A 25,991-nucleotide genomic window follows, 5' to 3' on the forward strand; every position below is an offset into this window, starting at 1 on the left:
ATCCCTTGATGGGGAATCAGGACCTTACCTCAAGGCTGCTCTTCACTGCTTATTTCTCTTTGGTCTCACCTCCCCTCCCTTCCCTGATTAACAACAGCTTGAATCTGCCCACTGGAAGTCAGGGAAGGACATGAAGGCTGAATGAAGGCTGTTTTCTAAAATCCAAGAAATGGGGGGACACAAAAATACTTTGTGCCCAGGAGCCCTCCAGGGCCCTTTGTGGTCTCATTAGGTCTTAGATTCACTCATTTCTAGTCAGTAGGATGAGTTGAACATGCTTATGCCTAGTTTAGAGAAATTTAAAGGATGATAGAACTATCCATCAAATAGTCCATTATTTATTTGGGATAATAAATTGCTGAATAAGATAAAAGTCAAAATGTAATATACAGCAAAAATGCATGACAAGCCCATGCCATGGGTGAACAAGGGAGAGAACATCTAGAATAGCAAAGTTAAAATAAAGTTTCTAAGGAAGAAAGGAAATGTAAGCCATCCTCTAAAAGAGATAAGTGTTGCTGAATACAAGCAAGTTCATGTGCCCTACAGACAATGAGGCCAAACAAATCCAAATATCAGTTTGTAGCAGAGAAAAGTTTAATGCAGAATGGACAAGGAGAATGCAGAGCTCAAGCTAAAAAGCTCAAACTCCCTGATGGTATTTAAGGAAGTGTTCTATAGGCAAAGTTCCGGGTGAGGACTGCACGGTGTGAGACTTTCTTCTGATTGGTTGGTGGTGAGGTAATGAGGTGGTACTCCAGGAATCTTGTGCCTTTGGTCCTGCAGAAGAATTCAAAGATATTGTTATGTCTATTTCTTCAGGAGGACCCAGGACCCTGCCCCATTATTGTCCTACTGTTTCTTGCCTGTTCCTCCTTTGCTTCCGCCTTTCTTCACTCTTCTGAATAGCAACTATTTGAATCTGCCCTTTGGTAGACCCAGAAGGTCTAGGAAACTGAAGCCTTGTTCCAATAAATTAAAAATGGGGGACTTGAAAAGGATTTGTACCTGGGAAGGCCCCATAGGGTCCTGCTCTGTTTTATTTATTTATTTTTTTTTTCTCTTTGGGTTTTGTCATACATTGATATGAATCAGCCATAGATTTACACGTATTCCCCATCCTGATCCCCGCTCCCACCTCCCTCTCCACCCGATTCCTCTGGGTCTTCCCAGTGCACCAGGCCCGAGCACTTGTCTCATGCATCCCACCTGGGCTGGTGATCTGATTCACCATAGATAATATACATGCTGTTCTTTCAAAACATCCCACCCTCACCTTCTCCCACAGAGCTCAAAAGTCTGTTCTGTATTTCTGTGTCTCTTTTTCTGTTTTGCATATAGGGTTATCGTTACCATCTTTATAAATTCCATATATATGTATTAGTATGCTGTAATGTTCTTTATCTTTCTGGCTTACTTCACTGTGTATAAGGGGCTCCAGTCTCATCCATCTCATTAGGACTGGTTCAAATGAATTCTTTTTAACGGCTGAGTAATATTCCATGGTGTATATGTACCACAGCTTCCTTATCCATTCATCTGTTGATGGGCATCTAGGTTGCTTCCATGTCCTGGCTATTATAAACAGTGCTGCGATGAACATTGGGGTGCACGTGTCTCTTTCAGATCTGGTTTCCTCAGTGTGTATGCCCAGAAGTGGGATTGCTGGGTCATATGGCAGTGCTATTTCCAGTTTTTTAAGAAATCTCCACACTGTTTTCCATAGCGGCTGTACTAGTTTGCATTCCCACCAACAGTGTAAGAGGGTTCCCTTTTCTCCACACCCTCTCCAGCATTTATTGCTTGTAGACTTTTGGATAGCAGCCATCCTGACTGGCGTGTAATGGTACCTCATTGTGGTTTTGATTTGCATTTCTCTAATAATGAGTGATGTTGAGCTTCTTTTCATGTGTTTGTTAGCCATCTGTATGTCTTCTTTGGAGAAATGTCTGTTTAGTTCTTTGGCCCATTTTTTGATTGGGTCATTTATTTTTCTGGAATTGAGCTTCAGGAGTTGCTTGTATATTTTTGAGATTAATCCTTTGTCTGTTTCTTCATTTGCTATTATTTTCTCCCTATCTGAGGGCTGTCTTTTCACCTTACTTATAGTTTCCTTTGTAGTGCAAAAGCTTTTAAGTTTCATTAGGTCCCATTTGTTTAGTTTTGCTTTTATTTCCAATATTCTGTGAGGTGGGTCATAGAGGATCTTGCTGTGATTTATGTCAGAGAGTGTTTTGCCTACGTTATCCTCTAGGAGTTTATAGTTTCTGGTCTTACATTTAGATCTTTAATCCATTTTGAGCTTATTTTTGTGTATGGTGTTAGAAAGTGTTCTAGTTTCATTCTTTTACAGGTGGTTAACCAGTTTTCCCAGCACCACTTGTTAAAGAGGTTGTCTTTTTTCCATTGTATATCCTTGCCTCCTTTGTCAAAGATAAGGTGTCCGTAGGTTCGTGGATTTATCTCTGGGCTTTCTATTCTGTTCCATTGATCTATATTTCTGTCTTTGTGCCAGTACCATACTGTCTTGATGACTGTGGCTTTGTAGTAGAGCCTGAAGTCAGGCAGGTTGATTCCTCCAGTTCCATTCTTCTTTCTCAAGATTGCTTTGGCTATTCGAGGTTTTTTGTATTTCCATACAAATTGTGAAATTCTTTGGTCTAGTTCTGTGAAAAATACCGTTGGTAGCTTGATAGGGATTGCATTGAATCTATAGATTGCTTTGGGTAGAATAGCCATTTTGACAATATTGATTCTTCCAATCCATGAACACGGTATGTTTCTCCATCTGTTTGTGCCCTCTTTGATTTCTTTCATCAGTGTTTTATAGTTTTCTATGTATAGGTCTTTTGTTTCTTTAGGTAGATCTACTCCTAAGTATTTTATTCTTTTTGTTGCAATGGTGAATGGTATTGTTTCCTTAATTTCTCTTTCTGTTTTTTCATTGTTAGTATATAGGAATGCAAGGGATTTCTGTGTGTTATTTTATATCCTGCAACTTTACTATATTCATTGATTAGCTCTAGTAATTTTCTGGTAGAGTCTTTAGGGTTTTCTATGTAGAGGATCATGTCATCTGCAAACAGTGAGAGTTTCACTTCTTCTTTTCCTATCTGGATTCCTTTTGCTTCTTTTTCTGCTCTGATTGCTATGGCCAAAACTTCCAACACTATGTTGAATCGTAGTGGTGAGAGTGGGCACCCTTGTCTTGTTCCTGATTTCAGGGGAAATGCTTTCAATTTTTCACCATTGAGGGTGATGCTTGCTGTGGGTTTGTCATATATCGCTTTTATTATGTTGAGGTATGTTCCTTCTATTCCTGCTTTTTGGAGAGTTTTAATCATAAATGAGTGTTCAATTTTGTCAAAGGCTTTCTCTGCATCTATTGAGATAATCATATGGTTTTTATCTTTCAATTTGTTAATGTGCTGTATTACATTGATTGATTTGCGGATATTAAAGAATCCTTGCATTCCTGGGATAAAGCCCACTTGGTCATGGTGTATGATTTTTTTAATATGTTGTTGGATTCTGTTTGCTAGAATTTTGTTAAGGATTTTTGCATCTATGTTCATCAGTGATATTGGCCTGTAGTTTTCTTTTTTTGTGGCATCTTTGTCTGGTTTTGGAATTAGGATGATGGTGGCCTCATAGAATGAGTTTGGAAGCTTACCTTCGTCTGCAGTTTTCTGGAACAGTTTGAGTAAGATAGGTGTTAGCTCTTCTCTGAATTTTTGGTAGAATTCAGCTGTGAAGCCATCTGGTCCTGGACTTTTGTTTGCTGGAAGATCTCTGATTACAGTTTCGATTTCCTTGCTTGTGATGGGTATGTTAAGATCTTCTATTTCTTTCTGGTTCAGTTTTGGAAAGTTATACTTTTCTAAGATTTTGTCCATTTCTTCCACGTTGTCCATTTTATTGGCATAGAGCTGCTGGTAGTAGTCTCTTAAGATCCTTTGTATTTCAGTGTTGTCTGTTGTGATCTCTCCATTTTCATTTCTAATTTTGTTAATTTGGTTCTTCTCCCTTTGTTTCTTAATGAGTCTTGCTAATGGTTTGTCAATTTTGTTTATTTTTTCAAAAAACCAGCTTTTAGCTTTGTTGATTTTTGCTATGGTCTCTTTAGTTTCTTTTGCATGAGAAAATACTCGAGGAGATAATAGCTGAAAACTTCCCTAAAATGGGGAAGGAAATAGCCACCCAAGTCCAAGAAACCCAGAGAGTCCCAAACAGGATAAACCCAAGGCGAAACACCCCAAGACACATACTAATCAAATTAACAAAGATCAAACACAAAGAACAAATATTAAAAGCAGCAAGGGAGAAACAAAAAATAACACAGAAAGGGATTCCCATAAGGATAACAGCTGATCTATCAATAGAAACCCTCCAGGCCAGAAGGGAATGGCAGGACGTACTGAAAGTAATGAAAGAGAATAACCTACAACCTAGAGTACTGTATCCAGCAAGGATCTCATTCAGATATGAAGGAGAATTCAAAAGCTTTACAGATAAGCAAAAGCTGAGAGAATTCAGCACCACCAAACCAGCTCTTCAACAAATGCTAAAGGATCTTCTCTAGACAGGAAATGCAGAAAGGTTGTATAAACGTGAACCCAAAACAACAAAGTAAATGGCAATGGGACCACACCTATCAATAATTACCCTAAATGTAAATGGGTTGAATGCCCCAACCAAAAGACAAAGATTGGCTGAATGGATACAAAAACAAGACCCCTATATATCCTGTCTACAAGAGACCCACCTCAAAACAAGAGACACATACAGACTAAAAGTGAAGGGCTGGAAAAAAATATTTCATGCAAACGGAGCCCAAAAGAAAGCAGGAGTCGCAATACTCATATCAGATAAAATAGACTTTCAAATAAAGGATGTGAAAAGAGACAAAGAAGGACACTACATAATGATCAAAGGATCAATCCAAGAAGAAGATATAACAATTATAAATATATATGCACCCAACATAGGAGCACCGCAATATGTACGGCAAACACTAACGAGTATGAAAGAGGAAATTAATAGTAACACAATAATAGTGGGAGACTTTAATACCCCACTCACAACTATGGATAGATCAACTAAACAGAAAATTAACAAGGAAACACAAACCTTAAATGATACAATGGACCAGCTAGACCTAATTGGTATCTACAGGACATTTCACGCCAAAACAATCAACTTCACCTTTTTCTCAAGTGCACACGGAACCTTCTCCAGAATAGATCACATCCTGGGCCATAAATCTGGTCTTGGAAAATTCAAAAAAATTGGAATCATTCCAGTCATCTTTTCTGACCACAGTGCAGTAAGATTAGATCTCAATTACAGGAAAAAAATTGTTAAAACTTCAAACATATGGAGGCTAAATAACATGCTTCTGAATAACCAACAAATCATAGAAGAAATCAAAAAAGAAATCAAAATATGTATAGAAATGAATGAAAATGAAAACACAACAACCCAAAACCTATGGGACACTGTAAAAGCAGTGCTAAGGGGAAGGTTCATAGCATTACAGGCTTACATCAGGAAACAAGAAAAAAACCAAATAAATAACCTAACTCTACACCTAAAGCAATTAGAGAAGGAAGAAATGAAGAACCCCAGGGTTAGCAGAAGGAAAGAAATCTTAAAAATCAGGGCAGAAATAAATGCAAAAGTCCTGCTCTGTTTTAGAAGCAAATAGTGACAAAATCTATAATGGTCTCTGACATATATTGGAGAAATAGAGTCTTATGAAAGCTATGTTTTAGTAAAATTTTTGATACTGATATAGAGGTTCAACTGGATATAAGAAGGCATGGTAATGACAAGAGAAAGTAAACTGACTTTTAAAATTTAAGATATCATTGCAATTATATATTTAAAAAAATAACAATGAATGCATGCAGCTGTTTCTATTCAGGCAGAAAATAATGATTTTATAATTTCCCATTTTGTCTGTGTGTATAATACAAATGATGTTACCAATTACCTATCAATAGATATAGCTCTTGCCTGGAGCTAGATGATTTTGGCACATCTTGAAGCTCAAATTAATGAGTCTGTATTACTGGTTAGAATGAAAACATAATATATATGCAAGTGATTCCCTAGGCTTTGGAGTAAAGCAAGCTAGAGATTAATTTATATGAATTTGGTAATTTCAAATATCTATTTTAAAAGAGTATGCCCATTTTAGGACATATATTTAAATTACTTATCTAAAATATATAAAAAATACTTATAGTAAAATAATTAGAAGCAAGTTTATGTTTAGGACTTAATGAAGGAAGAGAACTTGGTAGTAGTAATTATAAGTAATATTTAAGCAAATTATATTTTATACTGCAGTTTATATGAAATAGTACTAAAATAGGAATTGTCTTATTGAATAGCACCATGAATAACTCCAAAACTCAGGTCAAAGCTCATGAGATATTACACGATTATTGTACAGCATTTATTGACTGTAATCCTTAAGCGTGAGATAAATGTGTCCTAACTCTGGCCCCTGACTCTTAAAGACTGGTGACCAAAAGATAAGAAATAGGAAACCCAGAAGAAAAATACAGTTAAGTTTTGCTTTCCAACTTCAAACTTGTTTCATGCACTACATAACATTTGAAAATCCTTGGGGATGATTAAATTCACACCTATTGATATCTGGTGCTTACCAAAGCATAAACACCCTGCCTCTGAGGATTTAAAGTTACTTTTAAACGGTATTAACACAATCCATTATATTCACTTTGGAATTTTCTTACTATAATACTATAATAATGGGCTGAATCAGCTTTGCTAAATCAAATTTCTCTTGAATAGTTTTATTCTGTTTCTCAAGTCCTCACTTTGTTGACCAAGATGATCTGGACATAAATTTAAGTAACTTCTGGTACTGAATTCCTTTTGATCATTTGTCTATTAATAGTAATTTTGTCATCAGCTCTAAAATAGACTAGTGAATCAATAATTTGTCTTTATTGATTTGGATAATGGAATAGACATTTAAATTATATTTGTAAGAACTTATTTAAATCAATTATATTTCTAGTGTCTTTTTGTTATAACACAAGTAATACTTGCTTTTAAATAAAATCTAGCCATAAAATCTATTCAAAAATTAATTCAAAATCTAGGATAATTCAGACCTGGCCTCTTTAGACCTAAGAAAAGTCTTTTTAACATAGTACATATTTAATAAATATAAATAGAAATAATCCAAGTTTGAGTTTATATTACATAGGTAAAAATAAAATGTTAATAAAATAGTAAACATGATCACAGGCAAAGCATATTCTCTGAGATAAAATACATTCAATGTTGATATAATAATTTTATTATTGATATAGGAGCGGTAAGTTATATCTATTAATATCTATATTATTTCAAAAGTATGTATTTTTGTAAGTAAATTATAAAATACATAGAGTAAACAGTGCTTGGTTAGCCTAATTAAAATGAATAGATTTAAAAAAGATATCATCATTTTATTAACATTTAAGAGATATTTCTGTATACTGATTTGGTGACAGAATTGATTCCTCTCACTGCAATCAAAATAGCAGTTCATGCTACCAAGAGAAATAAGCCTTTGTATAAAATGTTATTTCACTCACTGCCATCTATTTACATTAGCACTTCATTTACTAAAGTATCCAGTGGTAATTTTTTAATGTATGGAACAACTTGAACTGAATTGGTAGCTTAGAGGGAGCATCTTTCATTTTTTTACATGCAAGCTATTGAAAGACCTCTACTGGGTAAAAAAATCTAAGGTGATACATTTAAGAAATACAAAAAAAGTTAATGTAAGATAACTGATACTTTCCTTTCTGGAAAAGCAATGTAGTTTAAGTAGAAATCAGTAGAAATGATCTTAATTCAGTACAGTTATGACTATTGCAGCTAGAGGCAGGCCATGGAATTGACAAGCAGTCCTTTCCTATTTAATCCCCACACAGACTACTTACTACATAATTTTCAAAAGGTATTTGTTACATAACACTTTGTTCATCCAGTGACAACAGGTTCAAAAAATTATTATCACTTTAATGTTTAACACAGTTTATTTTTATTTGGGCATGATTTCCTTGGGAGCCCTCCCAATTGTGGATTCATGTTTAAAAATAGAATGCAATTCCACCGCACAGAAATATGTGCTGTGGTGACTTTTCCTTTTTGTATAAGATTGCACATCTGATGCACAAGCGACCAACAGCCAGCAAGAAAAACTGAGCCTCACTGAGAGTCTAGCGAAGATGAATTTAGAAAGCTACTCCCTGTTAGAATAGCTCACCAAGTGTAGGGAAAAAACCCCAGAAAGTTCAACTCTTAAAAGGCTCAAAGGTACAAATACTTTTCCATTTATTCTCGATTGTTGAGTCATTATATAGTAGTGAAATCTCACATGCACCTGGCCTATAGCTTTAAATTTTAGAGGAGGAGCTAACAATCCACACCCATGCTGTGCATATAAAAGAAGCCCCACTAACGGTTTTAGGGAAAATGCCACAGGATTACTTAGAACTATTTAAAAAGAATAAAGAGGAAGAAGATAAAAAAAAGAGAGAGGAAATCAGGCTTGATCCCACAGTATAAAAAGAGGCTAACATGTACATAGTAAAATAAGCACATATTGTCAAAGAAGAATTACTGACAATTTATATTTTCAAGAAAGTGTAAAATGAACTGTATGAAACAAAAAAAGATAAGAATGATACAACAGTGGAACAAGAAAAGAAGAATTAGATAAATGACCAAAATAAAGGGGAATTTGATAAGATCAGAAAAGAATGTAACATCAGAAATAATACTGCTGGATCAAGATGATAGTAGGAGCAGAAGGATAGAATCCAAATTGTGGAAAATGAATCAGTACGGTACTATGAAGGACAAGCCTGAGATTATTTCTTACACTAATGGAAAAAGATAGAAGATGATAGATTCTGAAGCAAAAACTGAACATACAACATGGAAAGATAAAACAAGAAAGAAAAGTGGATAATATTATGTATAAATATAGATGCATTACTTCTAAATACAATACTAGCAAATCGAATCAAACCTAGTAAGAAAATAGTAGTCTATTATCAAGTTATTCCTGTAGTATACTCATAGTTCAACATTAAGAAGTGTATACTGATGTAATCTATTGCATTGAAAGAGAAATAAAGACCTAGTATTTGATATCTCGATAGATAAAATATACTGCAGATGATGTTTGAGACAATTTGTGGCTTATATACTATAGCTAATTTTGGTTTCCACAAAAAACTTACGCTAGTTACAGTCATCATCATCATTTACCAGATGAGGAAATTAAGGCAGAGAGATTAAGAGACCACATCAAGCTCATCCAGTTAGAAAGTGAAAGTTATGATGTAAAGAATGCAATTTTTTTATTGTTTAAAAATTAGGTGTTCATATTTATTCATTTGTGTGTAATATGAATACAGGTGGTCTTATGACTAAATAATTAGGCAAAATTGCTCTAAAAATCTGAAGGATAAATTACTTTATAACAAGTAATTGTACATAAGCTATGCTCATCTCACACACTAGCAAGGTGGTGCTAAAAATCCTTCAAGGTAGCCTTCAACAGTACATGAACTGAAAACTTCCAGATATACAAGCTGGATTTAGAAAAGGCAGAGGAATAAGAGATCAAATTACCAAGATCCATTGGATCATTGAAAAAGCAAGGGAATTCTAGAAAAACATCTACTTCTGCTTCATTGACTATGTTAAAGCCTTTGACTGTGTGGATCACAAAAAACTGGAAAATTCTTAGAGATGGGAATACCAGACCACCTTACCTGCCTCCTCAGAAAACCATATGCAGGCCAAGAAGCAACTGTTAGAACTGAACACAGAACAACAGACTGGGAAAAGGAGTACTTCAAGGCTGTATATGTCACCCTGCTTATTTAACTTCTATGCAGAGGATATCATGAAAAAAGCAGGCTGGATGAAGTGCAACATGGAATCAAGATTGCCAAGAGAAATATCAGTCACCTCAGATATGCAGATGATATCACCCTAATGGCAGAAAGTGAAGAGGAACTAAAGAGCCTCTTGATGAAGGTGAAAGAAGAGAGTGAAAAAGCTGACTTAAAACTCGGTATTCAAAAAACTAAGATCATGGCATCAGGTTCCATCACTTCATGGTTAATAGATGGGGGAAAAATGGAAACAGTGATAGACTTTATTTTCTTAGGCTCCAGAATCACTACAGATGGTGACTGCAGCCATAAAGTAAAAGACACTTGCTTCTTGGAAGAAAAGCTATGACAAACCTAGACAGTGTATTAAAAAGCAGGGACATCACTTTGCCGGCAAAGGTCTGTATAGTTAAAGCCATGCTTTTTTCCAGTAGTCATGTATGGATGTGGTAATTGGACCATAAAGAAGGCTGAGCAATGAAGAATTGATGCTTTCAATTCTTTCAATGAGAAGACTCCTGAGATTCCCTTGGACTTCAAGAGATCAAACCAATCAATCCTAAAGGAAATCAGCTCTGTATATTCACTAGAAGGACTGATGCTGAAGCTGAAGCTCCAATACTTTGGCCATCAGATGTGAAGAGCTGACTCATTGGAAAAGACCTTGATGCTGGGAAAGATTGAAGGCAGGAGAAGAAGGGGATGACAGAGAATGAGATGTCTGGATAACACCACCAACTCAATGGACATGAACTTAGGAAAACTCCAGGAGATGGTGAGGGACGCTGAGGCCTGCCATGTTCTGTATCTTGGCTGAATTGATACTTACACTATAATATATATTGATCAAATATTTTTGACTTGTGCATTTAAAATGAATTTTATTGCATGTAAATTATACCTCAATAAAGCTGACTTTTTAAATTGCATCTATTAAAATACTGATTGCCTAGCATTAAGTTACCAGATTTTAAAACTCAATGGGTTCAAATTCCGCCTCTGCTATTTTCTTACTGTATGATATAAGGCAAATGACTGACTCACTCTAAGTTTTCTTATCTATAACATGAGGATAACAGTATTAAGTACTTCATAGAATTGTTGAGAGGATTCATTTCTCACCTGAAGTGTTCAACATATCATATTATTATTATCATCATTACTGTCAGTACTATGTGCAGGACATGAGACTGTTGAGATACATCAAATCATGAGACAAAACCTGTTTTCATTTTCTCTTGAGACAATTCTTTTAGGGAAAAAGAGATTTGGATGAAAAGTAAACTGAAAATGATCTGAGACTGATGTTAACTGATGATAAAGAATTCATTAAACTTTGACCATTATAGTCAGTACATGATTACATGCTATATTAGTTTTCTGTTGCCACTATACAAAAATTACCACACACTTCATGGCTTAAAACAACCACACGTGTTATCTTAAAGTTCTAGAGAACAGAAATTTAAAACGAGTATAATGGAGCTCAAATCAAGATGTCGGCAGGGTTGCTATCTTCTGAAGGATCTAGGGGAGAATCTGTCTCTTTGTCATCTCTAGCTTCCAAAGGCCGCTTGCATTCAGCTTGTGGCTCCTTCATTCATTTTTAAAACCAGCAGTGTTGCATCTTCTCTTTCACATGACCTTCTCTCCTCTATCAAATCTCCGTCTTAGAAAAAAAGATATATGTGATTAAACATAGGGCCCACTGAAATTATTTGAAATAATCTTCCTGTCTCAAAATTCTTAATTTAATCATACCTTCAAAGTCTCTTTGCCATATAAGATAACATTCAGAGGTTCTAGAGATTAGGATGTGATCACCTCTGGAGACCCGCCATGTATGCCAAGTGTCCTAAGAGCAAGATTGGAAATGAGAGAGGAAGAAAAGAGCAGACACTGGAGTATTCCATGAAATTTCATTTTTAAAAGTTTACAAGTGCTCAGTTAAGGAGAAACAAGTATGAAGCCAAAATAAATACACAGAATAAAATTACATTGTTATTTTTAGGTGTTTTAAATGTCTATCTACGTTTGAAAGGACAGACAACCATAGAGAATCCACTGTGGTCTTCAAGTGGGAACAAAGGACAACGATGGAATGAGGCACATGTTAATATATATCCAATTACTTCATTTCAGGTAAGAAAAGAACAGTCATGTCTGTGGATAGATTGTTGCACCTGAGCATAATGTTAAAGGCAGAACCTGAGCAAAATTAGAAAAAGAGTATGTAAAAATTCTGATATAAGCATCACAAAAATCACATGATTGTTTCCCTTTAGTTCTAAAAGCAATGCGAAAAAGAGAAAATGCCCTTTTCTTTTATTAAGGAACATCTCTCAAGTAATATGTTTGAATAATGGTCTATCTGAATTCAAATGATTTGCCTGGAGTAAATGTAATCCATTTATATAAAATCATATGTGCATACTTTGTTCCTTGAAGACAAACAACATAGATTCTTACATAACAGAAGCTGGGTAATCAATTCTCAATCTGAATTTTACTGATGGAATTTTGTATGCTTTAACAAAATGTGTCTCTTTGTCATTTTAGTAATTTATTACTTTGATTTTCAATATCAGAGAACTTTAAACAAATTGCTTTTATTTGTTTTTATGTAGAAAAGAAAGGCTTAGATAGGATTAAGAGAAAGAACTAATTGCAAATATATAATAAATATTTTAGCAATTATAGTAGTGGTCATCATGGCTAGAAACAATTTATCATGAAACTGTTTTAATGGAGAAAATAATGTAGTTTACTGATTTTAATAACTTTATATATGTGTTTTATATACTCAGATTGAGGTTTTTTTTTTTTTTTCATACTGGGGAATTCTTAATTGCATTTTATGGCATTTAGTAAGGGTATGGAAATTCACACAGTGTCAGTTATGCTAATGTTTAATTGGTGGAATACTGTTTTTTGGTAACCTAATCTATAAAGTTGTAATGATTTTGAGTTAGAAATTGCATTTCTAAAACTTACCAAGATGATAAAAATGCATTCAGTTGTTCACTCTGGTAAAGAATAATGGAGTAAGTCTAGTTGATTATCTAAAAATACATAAAAGCAACTCAAATCATAGATTCTAATAATTTTTTTCTATGAAAAAGAATAAAATAGTAAAAATGGAATACATGGCAGCATATTATTAAACCAAATTAAACTTGGGAAGATAGAACTCCAAAGCATTACTGATAGAAGTAACCTTAATATTAACATGTGCCTACCTCTATAGGCATCAAAAAATCTTTCTAAAAAGACATATTTTTGCTTTCTATATCACTGCCTTAATTAATACAAAATTATTAAATCCAATATATATACAGTAAGCATTTAAGGAATAGTTATATTAATGTTTCCTTCAGAATAATTCCTTATTGCTATAGACATCAGTTTAGTCAATATTTATTGAGTACTTCCAAGATAGGCTTCCCTGGTGGCTCAGTGGTAAATAATCTGCCTACAATGCAGGAGACTTGGGTTCGATCCCTGGGTTGGGAAGATCCCCTAAAAAAAGAAACGGCAACCCACTCCAATACTCTTGCCTAGGAAATCCCAGGGACAGAGGAACCTGGCAGTCTATAGTCCATAGGGTTGCAAGGTCAGAGATGACTAAGCGACTAAACCAACACCACCACACCTTCAGGACAATCATTTATTGTCACAGACAGCAATTCAATATTTATTGAGCTAGTACTGTATGTCAGGCACATTGCTAGGCATGAAGATTTAATAATGATTGTTTACTTCAGATTGGTGGGAATACATATCTAAACACATGCGTTACATAATGTAATAATGTCCGTAACAAAATATGCAGAAGTTTCTATGGGCACACATAATGAACAAGAAGAGTATGGACAAGCAAGAGGCGCCTATGGCATGGGATGAAACCTGAACTGAAGAGAAGGATTGCAACTCAGAAAAGGGGCTAATATTAATATTGATGCAAAGTTCAGAGTAAATAAAACATGCAGGTCATGTATCACAGGATTTGTCAGAGAAACATAGAGATGTTTATCTGGAATTTGGAATATAAAAATAAAGACTGGTGTGAGATGACATTAAGGAACCTCAAGAGCATAGGCACTGGGGAGTCATGGAAGATTTTACTCAGGGGATGGGATGATGCATCACTTAGGTGGTTGTATGGAAGGTGATTCAAGGAGGTAAAATTGGGCCAGCAAACAGACCCTTATAAAATTCACATAAGGGATATTGAAGAGACAAACTAGGGAAGTGGTACAAAGAAAAGAGGATAATTTCAAGATATACTTGGGTATAAAAACTAGCAAAACATTTTTATGTTGGGAATTTGGGAAGTAACCATGAATGATCAAGAAGTTTCTAACTAGAAAATATTGAGTAATGCCTGTTATTTTACCCATTACCTTAAATAACAAAGAGAGGAAAACAGAAAAGATACAGGAATGATTACGGTTATTTCTATTCTGGACATGTTAATATAACACACCTGGGGAATGTCCTCTTAATGATGTGCAGAACCTGGGGAATGTCCTCTTAACGATGTGCAGAGGGCTATTGTATATATTTTTCTGAAACTTTGAGGACAAATGTGTGTAAGTCATTAGACTTTATGTGTTGCCTGAAACTATGGGAATGATTGATATTTCCAAGGAAAAGTGCACATATGTGAGCAGTTATTAAAGACAGTGGAACCACATAGAACACAAACCAATCATTAACAATAAACTGTGGAAGAACAGCTTGATCCTAAGTAGTATTTTTTAGAGTTACAAGGAAGACGATCCAGGCAAGTTTGGCGCCCACAGAATTTGAAGACTGTGATTCTCAAACTGGAAAGCAGGTCAAGTCCAGACGACTGGTCCTTAGAGAGAGTTCCCACTTAAGAAATGCATAAGGTGGTAAGGAAATTAGGAAACCACCATCTTATCTAAAATTATTTCACTATTCATAATTAATTGTCTTCACAGTCACTAATCATTTCTTTTGCAATATCTAATCTACTTTCAGGGGCTTCCCAAGTGGTGCTAGTGGTAAAAGAACCCACCCACCAATGCAGGAGACATAAGAGACCTAAGTTCAATCCCTGGGTTGGGAAGATTCCCTGGAGAAGGAAATGACAGCCTACTCCAGTATTCTTGCCTAGAGAATCCCATGAACAGAGGAGCCTGGCAAGCTCCAGTCCATGCACAGAACTGCATCTTAGCACACACGAAATCTACTTTTAACTCTATTCAGAGTATTTTTCATCTTAGCTATTATACTTTCCACCTCTTTAAGTTCAGTTTGAGTCTTTTTACAAAATACTTTTCATATCTTAAGTTCATGTTTTGAGCATATTAAAACCAGTTATAGTAACTAATTTCTGCTAATGATATCATCTGTGCCAGTTTTTGGTTGGTTTTGATTGATTGATGTTTTCTCATCTTTACAAATCATTATTTTCTTGCTTCCTTACATGTCTGGTAGTCTGATTGGGTGTCAGACATTGTAAATTTTACCTTGATAGGTGCTGGATTTTTTTTTTTTTTGGAGTTTATTTTTGGATGTAGCTTTTTTTTTCCCCCAAGATTTACTTTGTTTTTGGCTCTGCTGGGTCTTTTTTGCTGTACGTGGGCTTTCCCTAATTGCAGAGAGCAGGGCCTACTCTCTAGTTGTAAGCAGTGTGCAGGCTTCTCATTGCTGTGGCTTCTCTTGTTGCAGGGCACAGGCTTCAGGCAAACTGACTCAGTAGTTGTGGCCAAGGAGCTTAGTTGCTCCACGGCATGTGGGATCTTCCTGGATCAGGGATCGAACCCTTGTTCCCTGCATTTGTAGGTGGATTCTTAACCATTGAGCCACCAGGGAAAGCCCTGTGGATGTAGTTTAGTTATTAATACTCAGAAAAGTTCTGATAATTTTTGTACTTGCTGTCAAGATTTGTTAGGTGAGATTAGAATAGTCTTTGATAGCGGGCTGATTGTTTCTCAGCACTGAGGCAAAAGTCTTCAGAGTACTCTACCCAATGCCCCATGAATAATGAGATTTTTCCAAGTCCTGTGTTGGCTGGACACTGTTCCCTTAAATGCATCCCTCTGGGCCTTTCCCAGCCTTAGGTAGTTTTCTTTCATTCGAGTCCCAATCAGGATTTTGCTGAGAACTTCAGGGGCTTCCTCTGCAGATGTCTCTTTCTCTCCAGTTCTTTCTTTGCTGGTTTTCTATCCTACATACTCAGCTGCCTTGGACTCTCAGGTCTCTCTTTTTAACCCAGATTTTCTAGGAGGCTCTACTTTTGTTCTGCTTTCTTCATAATCTATAAATTCTGTATAGGGCAGTCATAGAGCAAACCTTGTTTGACTTCTATCACTCAGGGTTCACTGTTCCTTCATTACCTGATGTGGTCTAGTGTTCTCAATACCATTGTTTCAACATTTTTGCAAGTTCTTTGACTGTTTCAGTGGGGAGGATAAATCTGGTTTCTGTAACTCTATCCTGGAGGGAAGGCAATCAAAAAATGAAGATTTTGAATCAATGAATTTCTAAGCTATTTAAATTACTAATGAGAAATGAAGATAAGTAAAATATTTTTTATATTAGATCTCTAGGTTCTCCTATCTCCAAGATATTTAAAGGTCTATTGGCTAAGGATTGCATCACTCCATAAATTTTGATTGTCCAAGGAAACACAACTGCGGCATCCTACTCCATTTTTTAAAATTTAATTTTGTTTTCAAGTTTCTTGTTGCTGTCAACTCTTTTTCTAACTATTTTTTTCCTCAAAATTCATTTATAAACTATCAAGCTTCTCAAAAATCTTTGGTGTGTGATGCCTACCAGAAAAGCATGGCATAAAAAATTGTATGAAATATATTGCTGTATAAATTGTGAGAAGTTTTAATATTATTCAAATGTAGATTTGTGGTATCCAAGGATGTCTTTAATTCAAGTGGATAGGGTTTCTCTTACCTCTTGGAATTTTAAATGAAAAATAAGTGATTCTGAGCCTCTGTTAACATTGACACATTTTATGTTTTATTTGTTAGGAGTTTGTATACATTCAAATTAGTTTGATCATAAACTCTTAAAAAAAAACCACCACTTGCAAAGTACTTTGTCTAAGTCTGTCCAATATATTTGCTTAGCTGACAATAACATTATTGTGTAGTACTTTTCCAGGCAAATAGAAATTTTCTCCTACTGAAATTTCTTTGGGGCTCTTTTTCTAGAATTAATTTAGCATGATCAGTGCTTGTAATGAAAATATATTTAGCTATATTCAGAAGGATTAGGGGGAAAAGTTTCTAAAAAGTAAAGTTAATACAGTGTTGTTCTTACAGTGTCCCTTTTGTTTTATATCCTACACCTAGGAAGATATTTAACTGCCTTTTTTAATCCTTTGCTTCTTTCACAGTACATTTCAGATATTTTCTGAGGGAAAAGTATAGAGACATTATGAGACTGACTTTACATTTTTTAAGTCACAGGCAAAAAGAATTCTGGAGATCTTCTATTCTAATACTCTCATTTAAAGATTTGGAAGTAGGCTTTGAGACAATTTATCTTAAATCACACAAATCCTTAACGTTAAATAGGGGTTGGAAAAGAGATTATAATGCTCTCATCACATCATTCTGCTTTTATATTTATCTAAGAATAATAACAATCCAGAAAATGTACTTAGTAGACACTGCATGCTTGTGTAGATATATATCTGACATTTTAAGCCAAATTCAAGGGCAGTTATAGACATGATGATGGCTCCTGAAGTAACTAACAATTGAAAACATTTTCTAATTGCAGTTTGATAGTGCCATCTAGTTCTTTCTGTTTTTGCCAGCAGTCAAAATCTCATGTTATTATTTGAGATTAGAAGCTTTGACAACCAACTGACATTTATCCAGCAAGTTGGACTGGCAGAGTCTTGAGAAGTTACACTCAGTGTTAATATTTATGTAGTTTCTTGGAAAAAAAAATCTAAAAATAAAAAATCAATATTTAGGCTACCCACCTGTTTATTATATTGTCGTTGTTATTGTTCAGTTGCCCAGTCCTGTCGGACCCTTTGCGACCCCATGGACTGCAGCATGCCAGACCCCCCTGTCCTGTCCTGTTTATTATGTTACCTCTCTTCACATCTCTTCTGTATTAGTTATTGGATAGCTCTCCTGCTCTTTGCACATAAGAAGTGGGAAAAGGCCATACTCCCCTCTGCGATGGCCCACACTCTATGGAGTGTGTTTCTGAATCTGAATAAATCCACATGTTACCTATAAAAAAGGTGGGGGGGAAGGATAGTCTAATTATTTGCTGAACCAGTAATAAAATGAAGGTAAAATTATTAATGTTAATAGCTCTTTTCAAATTTATTCACATCCTGAGGTTTTTCCAAGTGATGTACACTGTCAGTTTTCAAACTGCATTCCAAGTCTTTGACTTTGCCTTAGTGGTAATGATCAGAACCAATATATTTCATCAGAAAGAAAACATTTGCAGAAGGCACCATTGATGTTGAGGTCAGATCATCAGAACTGTGTTGTAATCTTTGACTCCCCATCTGCTTTTACTCATTAATGCTACATGTAGCTCTTCCTACTTTTCTGAGAAATTATATTTGAACATCAGCTCTAATAGCATCATCTGTATTTTCCTACATATTGACATCTCTATCTTTATGCTTTAAAGCATTATAAATAAATGTAAGAAACTATCAATTGATGAATTAAATTAATTTTATGTAGTGTAGTTCTAATACAGAAATTCACATATATTTTTTTAAACTCCCACTAGCATTTACTCACTAGGAATTAATTTTCTGATCATGCAGTATTTCTTGCATATTAAGTATGCTGAATTGCATGCACACACTGTGAAAATATTACCATTTTAAATTTGTCACTTCAGTTAAGGGAAACCATTTTAAATAAGATCAGTGTGATTGTGTGAAGAACAGGCTCAGTAATTTGAACCCTCTTTCAGGAGACCTAAACGTCAACATTCTCTCCCTGAGAATCTAGATGCCATTAATTCTTTCTTGAAGGCAATTAAGCCAAATGTGTCAGAAGTATTGAAGAGGAAAGGAACATAATCTTACCCTTGTAATGTAATAGTAGTCAGAATCATGATGGTACTTAATTAAAATATGACATAATTTAACCTATTAAATTAGAGAGCATTTCTTCTCTGAGTGGATATAATTCAGACTTTTTTCACTGCATACAGATCATATCTTCCAAGTTGAGATACATCATATTATAATGGACTATTATAGTTTCTCATCTTTGTGTTTGAGGAAAAAAGATTTTTGTCACCAAGGATTTATTTTTAAAAGCACTTGAAAGTTTGGCCAAGGTACATTATTTAAATTTAATACGTATACATTTTATCTCTGTTATCTATCTCATAGTCAAAAACAATATAAAGGAGAAAGTATCCCTCTAGGTCTTTGTCTCAAAGCCATTTATAAGTCTATTAGAATCTATGTGTCATAATCATTCAGATAGCATTATAGTTGGTGTTCAGAGCATAAAGAGAATAATGTAATAAATATTTCTTTGTGAGAGTCCAGTGAGTTAAAAGACAATCTATATCTTCCTAATAACAAAGCTGCTATGAAAATTAAAGGAAACAAATGAATACACTGCACAGTATATTTTTCTTTCTTCTTGTCCAAACAGGACCATCAGGAAGGTTACAGTGTTTCTCTAGCCTGTTGGATTGGATCTCCCTATCATCACAAGATTTCAAATAAATATTAAAAGTACCAGTAATAACTGTACCAAGAGTTTGATCATCAAAAGTTACTTTTATCATCCCAGTAATAACTGCTACTAATTCTCTGATTTTTTTTCCACACAATAACTAAAATGCTGCTACACTTATATGGAAAGTAATCAACTTTATTCAGAGACAAACTGTATCATCTATAGTTGTACAGATAAATGTAAACAATAAGTTTACAAATCAGTTTTTACTGCTTCATTTAGGATCACCATGAAGTATTCCTATAAAAGAATGTTCTAGATAGAGGTAGTCCTCTGGGCATATGACAATTCAACTTTTGCTGATTTGTATTTCTGCTGTTCATCCAACTACACACTTGTGGTCAACATTGCCAGTAGGCAAGCAGCACACATATTAAAATACATCAGTCAATCTTCTCCCTGACATTTACCATAAAAGGCTCCCATCACCCCCTCTCAATCTGACCAGACAAGAAGGGCGGCAGCGTCCTTCACAGCCTTGCTGCTTGAAGCTTTGTTTTTAGCACAAGCCTAGGTTCAATCTTGTGTTTTTGATCAAGCTGTACAGGGAGGCAGAAAGAGGGGAAGAAAAAGAAAATTGATAGGAAAAATAGAAGGCTTTAATACTTTAAACTCAGTAACAGAAGTTATGAAATGCTTTGAGCAATGGCAAGATCATTCTTTTACTGAAAGGTAGAGTCCGACTGCTCACTGCTTAGAAGTCAGTATAAGGCCAGGTCGGTGGAAAGGAAAGTTTGCAGAATACATCCTTGTTCATGCTTCCTTCCAGGATTAAAATGTGACTGGGAGGCAGACATCTACACTTTCTTCCATTCAATCTTTAAAATACATGCATAAAAGAAAAAATTGTGATGACAACATCCTACTTCTATTTAGTATAGTATTTGTCTTGGGGGCAAAGTGGAAAATATTTGATTTTGTGGAATCAGACTCATAATAGCATGAATTTTGAGTTCTGACTTTCTCCAAGATAACATTCCATTCATATTGTTATCTTCAGGAGAGAAGACTCAGCATCACATGACTGAAACTAAGAAGGGGGTGGGAATAACCATTGATTTACTCTTAACATTGATTCTTTACAGGTAAGCAGCACGTATTAAAAACAAAAAAAAAGGAAAAAAAGCCCCATTACTTAAACACCCATGGTTAGGAAAAAGGCAGTACTTTTTCACAGATAGACGCTGATAGGGGCAATTTAAATTGATCCTGAAGAACCATGTGTTCCAAATAATTGTGTATAATGATTATAAATAAAATTAAAAAAAAATAATTATGTGAAATATATTCATTTCAGCCTTGTTCAGAATAACTGAAAATAATTTTATTGTCTAACAATAATAATACATATTGATTAAATAAATTTTGTTCTATCAATAACATGGACTATTCTGCCGCCATTAAAATGACTTGTCCTTTTCCATATTCAGTGCTTTTGAATTTTTATACCATTGATTTTTTATTTAAATCTTGTCTCTTGTAATTTAAATAGTCCTCTGAGGGTTTTTTAGCCACTACCCAGATATCTTCCAAAACCCCACCCTAAGTCAAATGCAAATTATCATTCCCAGGCAGCCAAACTAAGGCTTCCTTCCTGATTCTGTCTGAGGATGGAGCATTTATACACTGCCAACTCAGTTCTAAATATTTTAACTCTGGTCTGCCATTTTATTTTGGCCTCAGTGACATAAGGCAAATTGGATGCTTTTCAAAGGAATGGTTTTGGACACTATTAATGTATAATACTTGTCTCAAAATAGGTAAGCAAGAAATCCTCTCCATATCTAATTTAATTCTAAATTAAATGTAATAATAATATAATAAAAAACTTCTCAAATCTTTTTATCCTATAAAATCATGAAACTTATCTTCATTCTTATGCACCATATTTAAGTAGGGAAAGGAAAGTCCTCAGAAAAATCACCACAAATTTACCTTTAAGGAGTCATATTAAACACTGTAAGATAAGACAGAAACAAAAATTTTTATATTCATAAAAATAGACTTTTGCTGTAATTTGTTGCAATGAAATAAAATTAGAGATCGTACTAAATTACACACATTAGTTTGATGTTGAACATAGCTCTTTATTAAGCTAATTTTTCTTCAGAAAGAACAAACTAGGTATTTCATTTTGGTACACAGAAATTTTTCTGGGAATATAGTCACTAAGTGCATAGGTTACTTTTTCTACCAAAAGGATACTGGAAGCAAGGAGAATTTGTGAGACAAGACAGAAAGTTTAAGAAGAGTCTTATGTCTACAAAAATGAAATAAAAAATTGTTAATTGTCCTTATATTGACTTTGTATCCAGAATTTAGCAATAAATGTAGATTGATTTCATTCATTCATCTATTCTTTCAACACTAATGTCTTAAGAATTAGTGATATCCACTGTTCTAGATACTGGAAGTTTGAAGATCTGCCACTAAACCCGTAAATATCTTCAAAAACAATAAATATCTTTAAAAACAAAGCATATGGGGAATATGATTAACTTATTCACTGTATACACACTTGTTCTGGGCTTCAGTAAACATAGCACTGTCACAATGAACCTGGAACTGATTCATCCATAAAATGTATCTTTAATAGAAAGCCAGTGTTATGAGATATGTTTAGAGAACATTGGAGGGAATCTATTTCAGAGAAAAAAAACTTCCTTACCCTTGAAAACAAAAAGTGATATGATTTGTTTTTTGTAGCTGTTTTTATTCTATGATTCAGTTAGGTTTAGTTTTGTTTTAAAATTGACAGGGAGCTTATAAAATGGAAAACTGCTGTACAATGAAGATCTTATTATTGGTTTTGTTGAGAAAGTTTTTTTGCAAGCAAGAATTCTGAAGACCACCAATAATAAATAATACCAGGATTGTCAATTTTAGGTTTGGCTCCTCTATTTCTCAATAAAAATTCATCTGCTAATCAAAGTTCTACATTTAGGTTTGTTTCATTCATATTTGTAGCTCATTTTTGAAGGTATTCGAGGTCCTGGCATAGAAGGTGACATTGCCATTGATGATGTATCAATTGCAGAAGGAGAATGTGCAAAACAAGACCTAACGACTAAGAGTAAGTGTCTCTTCTTGGATCTGTTGGTGTGATGTTAAAGTAAAGTAATGACTGTTAGGCTAATATGGTCTAATTGTTAAAATGAATTTATTTTTAATTTGTTTATTAAAAAATTTCCTATGCATGAAACTCATAAAATTTCAAACATATTTTAAAATCAAATTATTAAATCCAGTGGTAGACACTAGACCTTAATTATTTGACCTAAAATAAAAGTAAGTTTGATTTTGGTTCATATAAGGCAAGCACAGTTTGATTTTTAATTAAGGTTTTTAAATATTTTTTGCTTATATTATTAATTTCAGAGGATTTTTTAACTATTATTAAAATATCTGGCTAATTCAAATAATCAACTTACATTTGTATAGCCATGGCTATTTTTATTCCTCCAAGTTTATGAATGTATTTTCTAGGTCTAACTTTTGCCAACCATTTTAACAGATTCAATCTTGTGATGAGTCTTAGTATATATGTATTAAGTAATGGAGTAGCCTGATTTTTTTCCTGGTATGATTAATCGCCTACGTGCATCACAATCTTGTTTAGTCATTTGGTTTCACTATTTATTCTGGGTTGAGTATTATGATATAATGATATCTTCAAATTGTATTTTTTCACCAAAAATTCATTTTTAGTAAAAGAGGTTTATATAGAAAATTACAAATAATGCAAAAAGTATCAGAGTTATGTGTTGGGCTGTTGCTTTAAAATCCTCATTATATTATTCATGTGAAGGTGAGAAATTTAAAATTATTCTTATGAAAAATTCCTCCAATTGAATGATTTTCATAGAGCCATCTGGAATCTTTTAATTTTGTGGTTATTTAAAGAGGTATCAAACTAAATATATATAAATAAATCATCAATGATTTAACACTTACAAAAATAGCATGAAAATCCACTTTGTGTAAGTCTAGAGCAAATCAGAGTCTTTGGTAATTGAGTATATTTGGTGAGAAATTATTTCGGTCTGGATGTTGAGAGTCAAATTTATACAACTGTCCACTGATTGCTCATAAAAACTGAATTGACTCCATTTTTGAACATTGTTAAGAGACAAAAATTAAGATTGTCTACAACAATGAGCCATTTTGCTCATTTTTTTCACCTTCTTGTCATTACACTTAACATTTCAAGTAACAATTTTAGTAAAAATTTCTCCTTGTGTCTGGCTAATTTTGCTTTAGAAAACCAGTAGTTAAATCCAAATGAAGTAGGTTTATCAAATACATAGAAAAGCAAGCATTCTTCTCAGAGGGAAAAGAGATTTCTTTTGAATTTCACAACATGGATCCACAATAGTAACATTATGTTAACTGAAGATAGTTACCATCTTATACAGAAATCTTACATTTTGATAATTAAATCACTGAAAATTATTATAAATCAAATACACTTTCCAAATGAGGAAAGCAAGAGAACATAATTTACTCTCCTAAAAGGAGAAAGGATAAATGTAGCCACAGTGAAATGACCATGAAAACCCATAGGCACTTTATTATTATATGATGGAACAGTTTCATAATCAGTTTTCTTCTCCTAAACTACTAAATCCAGAAAAATGTGTGACTAAGTAAGATATCTATATTTATTGGCGGTATCTTTATTTAGCCTCTGTAAATCAGAGAAAATAAATCTAATTGAATGAAAAAATTTCTTTGCTATGAGATAATATTCTGTTACATTTGTTTCTCTTTAACTATCACTTTTTAAGTTCACTTTGATGAAAACTGTTGGATGAATATTAACCTTATGTTAATTTTTAAGTGCAAACCAGCTTGGAGGCCAAAGGCCTCTTCCTAATTGCTCAGGCTCCCAACCCCTCTCCAGTAGTAAATGTAGCACTCTGGCCACGCTATCAAAAGTTGAGATTGTGTGTCTCTTTCTAACCCCAGCTGGCCCCTAGGTGAGACCCATTTTGTAGCTTAAGACAGGTTAATGAATTATTGGGTTTGTCCTTGTTAGTCCTCCTAGGTAAACTACACATTCTAAGAGGTATCATATGGATATGAAATTTACTTAAATTACCAACTACAGGAGGCATCTCAAGGCTGATCGGTAAAACAATTTTTAGTTAGAACAGACTTCATAGCACTTTAAAAAATTACACTAAGGAAAAAATTATTTACCTAATTTATAGATAATTGACTGATCTAAATATATATAATCCACTATTTGCAGTAGTTAATTCCTTTACCCATAATAATCCCTACCTAGTTTTCATAGAGTAGATTTTCTCTCGGTGGGCTTTAAGCTTAAACATCTCTGAAAACTTAAAAAATAAAAAGCTGACCTTTTAGATTTTTGAGAATTTTCTCTGTGTGCATGCCTTCATGTGGCCAACAAAACTCTGAGGTTGAGCTAGGCCACAAACTCATATAAATATCTTCTGAACAGGTTTTGTAGCATATCATATCAACTCAAAAATCTGAAAATAGTTTAATTTTATCAAATTTCTAGGCATACATTCAAGTTATTTTCCTTTTCACTTGTCTGGAAATGAATCTGATAAATAAAACAAACCAAAACAAAACAACAAATGTTTTCCAAAAATATCTTCTGTGTACTAAAATTGTTTTATTAGTTCACTAAAGTTGTATTGGTAGCTACATGGGGTACTTAGTCTCCTTTTCCATTTGTCTCTTGGCATTTATTTCCTTATCTTTAGATTCCGTTGATGGTGCTGTTGGAATTTTAATACATATATGGCTTTTTCCGGTTATCGTCCTCATCTCTATCTTAAGTCCTCGAAGGTGACCTTACCCTGGCAGAGGCTATAAAAGATTCACCAGGCACTAGCATGAAGAAAGAGTCTTTGTAAATGGACACTGAAAAAACAAACTACCAAAGATTCCTCCACTGACTACTGACTCAAAAATAAAATAATAAAAACAAATTTTTTTAAGCACTGGGGATAAAAAGACATCATGGAAATATAACTTATTCCGCACTACAAATAAAAGAAAATCTTGACCTGAGTAGAGAAGAGACCTTCAGGTGCTTCTATGGCTAAAAAGATTACAGCATCATCTGGTCATCTGGTTGAACTCGAAAAAAAAAAAAAATAAAAAAAAAAGAGCTATAGAAATCCTTGTCAAAGCACAAAGTCATGGCTGGTTTTGTTTCAAATGAATAGTTTGCTTGTTACTATGGAAACCTAATGGCCTGCCAACGAAAACCTCACTGTAAACAGGGTACGTGAAGAGCTGGCATTTATTTTCCTTTTGGGAAGGTTTT

The 25,991-nt window shown here is 34.1% G+C and overlaps 1 protein-coding gene across 1 annotated transcript in view; it reads left to right on the top strand.

Annotated features, from left to right (window-relative positions):
- Positions 1 to 25,697, top strand: part of MDGA2 (MAM domain containing glycosylphosphatidylinositol anchor 2) — an 884,707-nt gene extending 859,010 nt beyond the window's left edge. Inside the window, exons 15-17 of the mRNA XM_061158404.1 lie at positions 11,956 to 12,086; positions 22,649 to 22,754; positions 25,423 to 25,697. Of these exons, the coding sequence (XP_061014387.1) occupies positions 11,956 to 12,086; positions 22,649 to 22,754; positions 25,423 to 25,511 (326 nt within the window). The 3' untranslated portion in view covers positions 25,512 to 25,697. The remainder of the gene's footprint in view (positions 1 to 11,955; positions 12,087 to 22,648; positions 22,755 to 25,422) is intronic.
- The last annotated feature ends 294 nt before the right edge of the window (positions 25,698 to 25,991 follow it).

Source organism: Dama dama, chromosome 12 (assembly GCF_033118175.1).
Source record: "Dama dama isolate Ldn47 chromosome 12, ASM3311817v1, whole genome shotgun sequence".
In the NCBI taxonomy this organism is placed as follows: Eukaryota; Metazoa; Chordata; class Mammalia; order Artiodactyla; family Cervidae; genus Dama; species Dama dama.